The following is a 10,430-nucleotide window of genomic DNA, read 5'->3' on the forward strand; positions in this document are numbered from 1 at the left end:
ACTCATCAGCCAATCATTTCAGAACAGTGAGCGGCGAAACCCCCCCCCCCCCCCCCAGACAGTGCCTGGGCCATCCTGCTCTGGCCTGCCAATCATCTCACGGTCGGGTCTGAGCGAGGGCTTTTAGGAAAGAGACGTGGCGTTTGATGTCGTCTGACATTGTCACTGCAGAAGTGTCACTTGAGAGCCACGGGCGACGGCTGAGTGTTGATCTCATTGTTCCAACACTTCTTTTCGAGAGTACAAACCCTAAACACACCATACCTGCAGGAATGTATGTGTGTGTGAGTGTGTGTGTGTGTGTGTGTGTGTGTGTGTGTGTGTGACAGAGAGAAGCAGAGAACCAGAATAATTGGTCTAATGCATGTCAACTGGTCCAATTCATCAAAGCATATAATGCACAGACGCACACACACACACGCCAGGAAATAAAGCTCTCTGTATGTAACCATGTCTTTTTTTTCTCCCTCATGTTTGGTAATGGCCTTCTGTCCTTCTGTACTGCGGAGGGCCTCGGGGTGCGCGTGTGTGATCCAAACACGGAGACATTTACCTGGAGTCCCGCATTCATGTGAGAGCCACATTAGCCTTAAAGAGCAGCAGACTGCGGGGCTACTGCGACCTGACACACACACACACACACACACACACACACACACAGTACTCCTTCCTGGCTCATGGGGGTGGGGGGTTGTGTGTGTGGATGTGTGTGTGTGGGAGGGGTCGGGCTAGGCAGAACCTGGGGGAAGGGTGGGTCCAAGAGCATCATGGGAGTTAATGTGTGGTAATTCCCCAATGACCCCCCCCATCAACCCCCCCCCACCCATTCGCCCCCCGCCCCCCACCGGCCTGCTGATAAATCACCGATGACGTGCCTCAGTTCACCCAGCACGGAAGGCCATGCTCTCGTTCTCTCCCTCTCTTGCTCTCTCGCTTCGCTCGTCTCTCGCCTCTCCCCTCTCCTCACGGCTTTCTGCTGAACCATGGCTTCGCTCGCCAGCTCTACTAGAACACGGGGAACGCTATCACCACCGCAGGACACGCAAGATTATTCACACGACTATAATACACGTCTATAATACACACACACACACGCACACAGACACACACGCACACGCACACACACACAGACACACACGCACACAGACACACACGCACACAGACACACACGCACACAGACACACACGCACACACGCACACAGACACACACAGACACACAGGAGGCAAAAGAATGATGATGAGGGAAAGTAAAGGGGATACAGACAAACAGAGAAACATGAAAATAAAGCAAACAACAAAGAGAAAGAAGAAGAATAGAATGAGTGATACAGGGATAGAGAAGACGAGAATGATGGAGTGATGGTCAGAGAGGGAGAAGGAGACGAGAATGATGGAGTGATGGTCAGAGAGGGAGAAGGAGAAGAGAATGATGGAGTGATGGTGGGAGAGGGAGAAGTCAGACGTCGCCTCAGAGGAGCTGGTCTCTGCTGCCCAAGCTTCTGCAGCTGCCGTGTCACTCAAGACAGCCAATCAGGACGAGCCGTCGCTCTAATACATGTCGGCAGATGGCCAATTGTATCAATGCCAACCCGTAAATGGGTTGGAGAGATGCCACACACACACAAATACACACACTCCACTAGGGTTTAGCGTGGCTTTATGAAAACATGATTTAATTGTTGGCCTTGGTACTTAAATGCACATCGCTAACGTATGGCCAAGCGTCATCATGAGAAGAACAACAAGCATCGTCAAGATGTTTGCAAGGCGTCTTTGTGATGTCACAATAACAGTTTCAAAGATGTCCTGTGACATCATCTTTGTAACACGTTCTATACATAGCAGCTACTACAGAGGGTGGCATTTATAAAGTTTACACACCCAAGCACAACATCTATTTTTTGTAGTCACAGACATGCAATTCCTTTCTTAAAACTGATAATCCATTGTAATTATATGCTACTGACTAATTCAGGAATGCTCCTAATTTGATAATCCAGTTGGACTATGTTGAATGTCTAGTTATTTGAGTAGAGTTGAAAGGTAATTATATCTATTCATTCCGTTTCATTTAACTCATCACACGTGATGAATAAAGCCAGTTAACGTTGGGTCTTCAAAAAAACCTTTGGGGATGCCTACAGGCAACCTTAATTAAATGTTTAGAAAATAAATGTAAAACTATAAAAACAGATTGCAATCCTTAGACAACATAGTATAAATATATTGGCCTAACACTATTAGTATAACATGTTTAAAATCTGTTTCCCTCAAATAACAACAATACCAACAACAACAACAACAACAATCATAGATTAAGTCTGGCAGCTGTACCCTTTCAAATCCCTAAACCAAACCATGAAATATGACCAATAAGAGAAAGGTACAGAAGAGGTAGGCAGTGGTGGCATTTACCCACCTGCAAAGGCAAACTGTAGGACAGGAGGGGAAGTGACCGAAAGTGTACGAAGAAATCAGAGGAATCGCCACAAGGAAGGTAAGATGGTGCAGCGAAAGAAGGGGGGGGGGGGGGGCAACAAAGGAGAAGCTTTCTGCTGGCAAACCTTCACTTGTGTCTTGTGTCTGACGTGACCACAGAAGACACACTGACAGCATAGCCGAGTTTTATTTAGGACACAAAATATAAATAAATACAAATAAAACAAAAAATGTCATTCATTAATAAAAGGCACAGAAGAGTGAAAGAACAAGCAGACAGAGTGTAACCTCGTGTCTTCTGCAGCAGCCATAGAGCTGGTCTGTTTGTTCAGATGGTTCTGCTCATGTGAGTGGGGGAGATTGGGCCGGCAGGAGGGGAGGCGGCGGCAGCACCAAATGGACCGTAAACAGAAGTGATGTCGCTCTCCAGTAACTCTCTCCAACCGTCCCTCGGAGTCCCTAAGCAAACAGGGCCGTGACAAGCAGGCAGAGAAGAAAGCTACACAGTGCTCACTCAATCGCATGCTAACCTCCCAGACCTCAGAGCGAAAAGTGTACAGTCTGTTTGAAATGATTCCATACCAAACCCCCCCCCGACCCACCCGCCTTTGGTCAGTCAGGGAGGAGGTCTGTAGGGGCTAGTGAGAACTACTGCAGCGTTGGCCACAGAAGTGTTGGCGAAAGAAGCCGAGATAGCGTGCTGCCTCAATGCAACTGATCTCCCTCTACTGTGAATTCACATGGAATTACAGAGAGAGAGAGAGAGAAGACAGAAAGAGAGACAAAAGAGAAGAGAGATGTCTAAGTAATCCAAGAGAGAGCTGTCTAAGTAATTCAAGCAAAAATATCAGTACTCTTGTTTGTTAGAAAAGAAAAAAAAAACATGGATAAATCAACCACTAAATTGTGCAGCTGCGCTACAAAAACAATAACATCTAAAATGCCCTGTTTTGTTTCAGTTTTAAATCACAAATAGGGGTAAAACAAATACATTAGAAGCTTAACTTCACCTGCTGGGCAGCGTGTTAGCATGTGCAGAGACGGAGAGGCCAACTGTGGCCGTTCAGAAGACCTCAGTCAGTCAGAAACACGAAACGAGGTCCTCCAAGGGTCAGTAGGTAAAATCTCCACACAGTAAAAGGTTTTTTAAGGGGAAAAAATGGGCTGAAGACTGACCGAGGAGCTGCACTCTCTCTTAATGAGCCTGTATGTTGTGTTCTCTGCAGTGTGCATGGGCAGGGACAGAGGGATGTGTGTGTGTGTGTGTGTGTGTATGTGTTGCCTGTGCCTCTCAGGTCATGGGCACCACAACAGCAGGCCCAACTTTTGTCCTTAAAAAGCAAGTTATGCAAGAATGTGTGTGTGTTCATATGACTGTGCTTCAATGTCCACAAAATTATTAGAATTATTATTATTTTAACCTTCCAAGCATCCTGCTAGCATCAAGACATCAAGAATATGAAACATGGAAATAATAAGGCAGCTATCAATTAATTTCAACCACAAAATCACTCATAGTTATGAACAAATGAAATAATGAGGTGACACTGTTATGATGTAATTTTAAATTTGTATATATTTATATATTACACATTTATTACAGACAAAATGAAATCAAAGTGAAGACAAAAAGTGGCAGATATATTTGTAAAAATGTACAAGAGAACAAAAATTCATTTATACAGGTTGTCTTTTTTTTTCGCTTTTCGCTCTTTAACAAACATAAAAACCAGGAGAGACAAAACCAGACGAGAGAGAGAGGGATACCGCAACAGCGACAGAGTGAGTGATTTACAAGAAAAGAAAAATCAAAAAGAAAAAAGAGTTTTCACTGGAGATGTGTGTCAGCAAGAACCAGCTTGCGAAACACACACTGCACATATATTCCGTTGTGTGTGGGGATTGTGTACGACACACAGGGAGAAACGACGTCGCTGGAAGCATCTGGACATCACCTGACCCTGATCCTGTACAGATCGCACATCTCAGCTATCCGCAGTCACATTCTCTCTCTCTCACACACACACACACAGCTGATATCAGTCTCAGCTCAGTGTCTCACACACACACACACACACACACCAGCTGACTGACTGACACAAACCCGCTCACCACCAAATCCTTCTGTGGGCCAGCATTGCCTCCACTCAGACTGAAACGCAGACACTTTAAAAACCCATCAGTCTGGGACATCTTTAAAAGCTCCCATTAAAACGGGACCAACAGAACCACAGGGACAGTTGCAGATGCCCTGGAACCAGCACAGCAGTGTCGTGAGTTCAACTTCTCATCGATTTCCTTCTCATTTTTACTACAACAAAACCATGGTGTGAGTTCAATCCATTCACTTCTCATTTTCACTACAACATGGGCTAAACAAAGGGGTCCTTGGGAATATTTAACTGTTAAAAGAGGAGATTCTAACCTCCTTTCAAGAATAAAGGCTTGCTGGATTATCCATACAATGTAGGCTACCCGCCACCCCACGCTTTTCCCAACCATCCACATTCGACAATGGCAAAAAGCTAGAAAACCTTCAAAAAAGCTGACTTTCCCATGCATTTGTGTGTGTCAACATAAATACTCAATGTATGAGTGACTGAGTATGTGTGTGTGTGTGTGTGTGAGAGTGTGTGTGTGTGTGTGTGTGTGTGTGCACTAATCACATAATTCACAAAGCTACTCCCAATTTCAGTTGTGGCACAAGGTCTGGGAAGCTCTTAGGAAGGAGGTCCTCGCATGAGGATAAGGCAAGATGGCCGCCCCAGTTTAGGACCGACCATACTGGTTCTGCTAAAGGCAGAGTTGACCACTTCAGGTTCTGCTGGTGACCAACCAACACCAATGCTACATTACAGACGGACTCCAGACAAGACCAACAACAGGCTCCGCAACAGACCAGGCCTGAGACTGGGACACAGCTCTGAGGAGGAGCGGGATCCTCCGCAGGGTCTTGAATCAGCCAGGAATTATGGGATAGTGCCTATCGCACTCTAGCAGGTCCTCTGCAGTGACTCTGTTCACCAAGTTGTCCCAAACACACAGGGGAAAGCACTCGACTCAAGTCCAGGTATAGAGCCAGTGTTGTCTTCCAAAGAAGGCTAGAAGCTATCATGATAACCAGCCGATATGCTTCTCCCAGATTTCAGCTGAGGACTTCAAGAGGTGTGTTACGTAAACAATTTTTTTAAAAATGTAGATTAAAGGCACTGATTTCAGTGGTGCTATTTTTTGTCTTGTCTTCTGAAATAGTCCACAAGGTTGGTTGGTCTTTTCCCAAACAGCTGACTGAGGAGTCTCAGCTGAGTCTCTCTCCTTCTCTCTTAAGGGCCGTTCACACCAAGATCGAGAACTATAACGATAACTATAAACAAATATCATTCTAGCTCATATGAATGACGACGTCCACACATAAGCTATAACTATAATGACATGAAGAACGATATCGTTGGGGATCACTTTCAAAGCAATTTTGAGAACAATAAAAGCTGACAGCCAATCAGAATCCATCAAATTTTAGCCATTATATTCATCTTATCATTAGCCAGTGTGGACGCTTTTAGCGTTATAGTTATAGTTGTCATAGCTATAGTTATCATTCCTGGTGTGAACGGCTTCATTGCTCCACATTACAGATTTAAGGGTTGCTGGTGCTTTAGTTTTTCTGTTGTTTTTCTGTCTACAAAAAGGCTATGGGGGTGTTCAACTGTTACAGTACACGGCTATATGTACAAGTGTTTCCGTCCATCCATTTCTGATACAAGCATTCACATCAAAGCTTCTCTCTTTGCGTTGGAGCTGTCTTTTTGCAGCTTCCTTTCATTATCCTCCTCCTCTCTTTTCTATATCTCTCTCTCACTCTCTCTCCTTCATCTTCTCATCGTTCCTTTTCAAGAGTGACCCAGTGAGTTAAGGATGGGGAGGTGTATCAGGTGGGCGCAGGTGAGTGAGCTCAGGTGTTCACAGAGCGAGTCTCTGTGTCTTGGCACTTGGGACTTGGAGAACGGTGAAATGATCAGAGGCCAACCTAAGTGGCCCTAGCACCTAACACACAACTCCAGCACAGGAAACACAAGACAGCCCCTGTGGTGAAAGGGGTTCTAGGTAAATCAGAAGAATAGCACAACTGTTTGTGACAGTATGTACTGTTCAGAACAAAGACAGGAGTCAACATTTTCCCTTCAACATCCAAGAAAATACGAACAGGGTACTTGCACATCAAAGAAGCAAAGACAGAGCGACACAGAGGGGGAAATGGCAGAAAGACAGGTTGGAAAAAAGAAAACAAAAAGAGAAAATTAATGTGCTTCTTTCTCTGCTGTGCTTAGCTGTATAAAAGGTGTAGCGTAGAAAGGGGGTCTTTATCAAAAAGTGTTGTAGGTGTAGAAAAGAGGCACTGGGGTCAGTGATGTGGGTTGTTTTTGCTTGGTCTTGTACTGACACGACCCAGATGGCAACTACAGAACTGGGCCACAGCTGGACCAAACGTGGGCCTTATGTGGCCCGGGTCCGTTGCTATCGGGTGAGAGCCCTTCACTGGAGAAACCCAGTTCACTGCCCAAAGCTTCTACCTGCATTGCACATGGTGGTGGGTGGTGATGACACAAGAGAGATATGAAGAAAAACAGACAAAACAAACAAACAAACAAAAAGTTCTGTAGTTCATTAGATTCTGATAGGTGCAGCTATGCGCTGCAAGCCCTCTTTAGTTTCCATGACAATGCACCTCTGGTGTGTTCTATGAAAGACTGTGGCCATGGGAAACAGTCATAGACAAAACAGGAAGAGGCTTTTCCAAAGACAGGAAGTAGCAAACACATGTATCGAAAGAGCACAAAGTGGTGTTTGTTTAAGAAACATGATTTAAATCCTGTCCTGTTTATAAATTCACCTCACCAGGTCCTGTGAAACTCAATTTTCATAGACACAAACAGAAACAAACATTTTCTATCAAAATGGCCGGAACGATTGTTAGTGCAGTATTTTTTTTTTTTTTTGTTTGCTTTCTTTTCAACGATATGCAGTACATTTACATTGATTCATATTACACTTATTTGTTAACTATACATATCAAAACAAGCCCTACCATTTTGACTTTATAAAAGCCCAAGTAGATCACAGAAAGTATTAAAGATTTTTTTCTCTTTTGTTTTTGAATTATTAAAATTTCCTGACATTCTATCTTTTCTTTAATGCTTTATCTCCTCTTGCTTCCGCAGACAGCCTCCACAGGGATCAGTGCCTCTAACCTTCTCTGTGCCCAAGACAAGGGGCATATGGGAGAGTGGGGGTTGGGGTAACAGGGGGGTATGGGGGTAAAAGTGTTTGAGAGGGTTCTGAGGGTGGGGGGAAAGGGGGGGGGGGGTGTAAGGTCCAATGCTCCCCTCCCACAAAGACAGGATGATGACGATGGACAGAAAAAGTAGAGAAAAAAAAAAAAACTCCGAGAGGCTGTCTGATTTCATGGGTGCATCTCCGACGTCCCCTCAGCAGTCCGCCATGTAGCGCCCTGTTGGAAAGCGCGTACACGCACACACACACACACACACACACACACACACACACACACACACACACACACACAAATTCTTGAAATGCTTTTACTTGGATTCACAGATAAGATCAAATAATCAACAAGATTCAAATTTGTCTGATGCTGCATTCCCAGACATATGCCACTGAACGAACGCGCGCACACACACACACACACACACACACACACACACACACACACACACACACACACACACACAGCGCTCACCTGTGGCAAACCTCTTCTTGTTGAGGGAGAGCCGGTAGCCCGCCCCCAGCAGCTCCAGGTCTGCGCCGGACAGTGTGCTGCCCTCACTGAAGAATTGCACTGCCAGAGTCGCCGGGGTGGACGGACCGTCCGACAGCTCAAACTTCGCCCTCAGAGAGCCTGACCCTGGACACACACACACACGCACACGACAGGCCATTAGTCAACAGCTCAGAGTGCCTTATAAGAGCATTGTGTCTGTCCCAGCAGGGTGTGAAGCTCCAAACTAACCTTCATCCTCTGACTTCTCCGAGATATCTCCCAGTTTCCATAGCGACTTATTCTGTTCCGCATTCCTGTTTGGAGAGAACCAGAGAGAAATCAACGCGGACATCAGAGTCCAACCCCACATTTTATTTGGATGGATCATCATAAACAATCAAACAAAAACATCTGTTGACAGTGTTGACAAAACAGACTCGGGATTTAGGGATTAGGGCCAAGTAACTTCTGTGAGGATTAGCTGAGGGCGAGTTGACAGCTCTCTGTGAGTTTGGTTGAGTTGACAAGTATTTTGAAAGTTTAACGAATATCTGTTAAACATGTGTCTCCACTGATTACTGTTGACGAGTTATTGCGATAGAAGTCTTACACAGGACTGATGCAACACTGACGCTCAGCAGTAAAGGAACAGGCTGCATATTATCTTATTCTAATCTCTAGTCAGAGGTCTAAAGATGCCAAGACTCTGTGGGTCAACAAGGCACTAGGCCAAAACATGTCTATGGATTTGAGATGCTCAATTAAAACTGTTCTTTTATGTTCTTTTATGTAAGTAGGCCTTTTCTTTCCTTCTTCCTTACAAAATAATACTGACACAAAACATATTCTCTTGTTACTATATGATGATGTCATTCCCACATGGAAGCCTGTGAGATATAGGGGCCTATCAGAGGACTTTATACAATAAAGGAATATAAAATAAAATATGAAGAAAAAAAAAACTAATTATTTCTTAAATTCTTAATTATTTCTTTAAAAAATATTATTTATTTATGTTACTAAATATGACTAATGATTAAGAGGTGTTCCCTCATTATTAACCAATAATACTCTTCACTATCAGTAGGCATGTAAAATAACTAAAAAGTATAAGTAAATTAAATACGAAATAATGAAATAAAATAGAATGCCTTTCTATATCTCTGTGTCTGCTGTAATGCCTGTGTGTGTGCTGTAATGTGGTGCCTCTGTGTGTGTGTGTGTGTGTGTGTGTATGTGTGTGGCCGTGCAGATCGTACCAGATGGCCGCAGGCAGTGACTGCATGTTGGTGACACCTCCATCGACGGGCACCAGGACCTGGACGTTGCCGAGCGTGCCCGGGTGCCCCATGGCCTCAGGGTTGTAGCGGTAGTCCACGCGCAGGTCCGTGGTGACCGGGGTGCACTTCCAGTACACCGCCAGGTTCAGGGGGGTCGACTGGATCCCGTTAGCGTTCACCTGAGCAGACAAGAGAGACGGGGGAGGATCAGGTCAGACCACAGGGGCCGGGTCAAAGGTCACACATTAGGTCAGGTCGCGTCTGCTCTGCTATATGTCTGGTTGATGTAATTGTAAGTCAGGTCTAATAGCTGCAGGAGTAATGGCTAACAGTGAGCAACAGTGGCAAACAAAAGGTCAAAAGGTCAAAAGGTCAAATGGTTAGAGGGATAAAGGGGCAAAGAGGAAAAGGAGGCACAGAGAGAGAGACAAAGGAAATACGCGTGTGTGTATGTACGAGTGTGTATGTGTGTATATACTGTATACGAGTGTGTGTGTGTGTGTGTATGTGTGTATATATATATGAGTGTGTGTGTGTGTGTGTGTGTGTGTGTGTGTCTGGTGCTAACAAGTACTTAAAGATATCCAGATTATAGTAACTATAGGTATATAAAGGTATAGTAGGATAGTGGGTATGCTTGGCTCTGTGTGTGTGTGTGTGTGTGTGTGTGTGTGTGTGTGTGTGTGTGTGTGAGGCGCTAACCTGGTACTTGAGGATGTCCACATTGTAGTAGGACGCTGAGGGGTTCTGTTCGGCCGTCTTGCGCAGGTAGGCAGTGAGCGCCTGCATGTTCATCCAGAAGTCCTTCGTGTCGGGGTCACTCTGGGATGCATCACTGTACGCACACACACACACACACAAACCAGTCAGGTGTGTACACGCACACACACACAGACACACAGACACACAGACACACACACACACACACA

The 10,430-nt window shown here is 45.0% G+C and overlaps 1 protein-coding gene across 4 annotated transcripts in view; it reads right to left on the reverse strand.

Annotated features, from left to right (window-relative positions):
- Positions 1 to 3,997: 3,997 nt before the first annotated feature.
- The window catches only part of fcho2 (FCH and mu domain containing endocytic adaptor 2), a 65,316-nt gene continuing 58,883 nt past the window's right edge, over positions 3,998 to 10,430 (reverse strand). For 3 of the 4 annotated variants that reach the window (XM_042058679.1, XM_042058680.1, XM_042058681.1), the window contains 5 exons: positions 10,204 to 10,336; positions 9,481 to 9,680; positions 8,471 to 8,535; positions 8,201 to 8,365; positions 3,998 to 7,948 (listed from right to left, as the gene is read on the reverse strand). In XM_042058679.1, the coding sequence (XP_041914613.1) occupies positions 7,926 to 7,948; positions 8,201 to 8,365; positions 8,471 to 8,535; positions 9,481 to 9,680; positions 10,204 to 10,336 (586 nt within the window). In that variant the 3' untranslated portion in view covers positions 3,998 to 7,925. The remainder of the gene's footprint in view (positions 7,949 to 8,200; positions 8,366 to 8,470; positions 8,536 to 9,480; positions 9,681 to 10,203; positions 10,337 to 10,430) is intronic. The other variant, XR_006021407.1, reaches the window with a different exon arrangement.

Source organism: Alosa sapidissima, chromosome 13 (genome assembly GCF_018492685.1).
Source record: "Alosa sapidissima isolate fAloSap1 chromosome 13, fAloSap1.pri, whole genome shotgun sequence".
NCBI lineage: Eukaryota > Metazoa > Chordata > Actinopteri > Clupeiformes > Clupeidae > Alosa > Alosa sapidissima.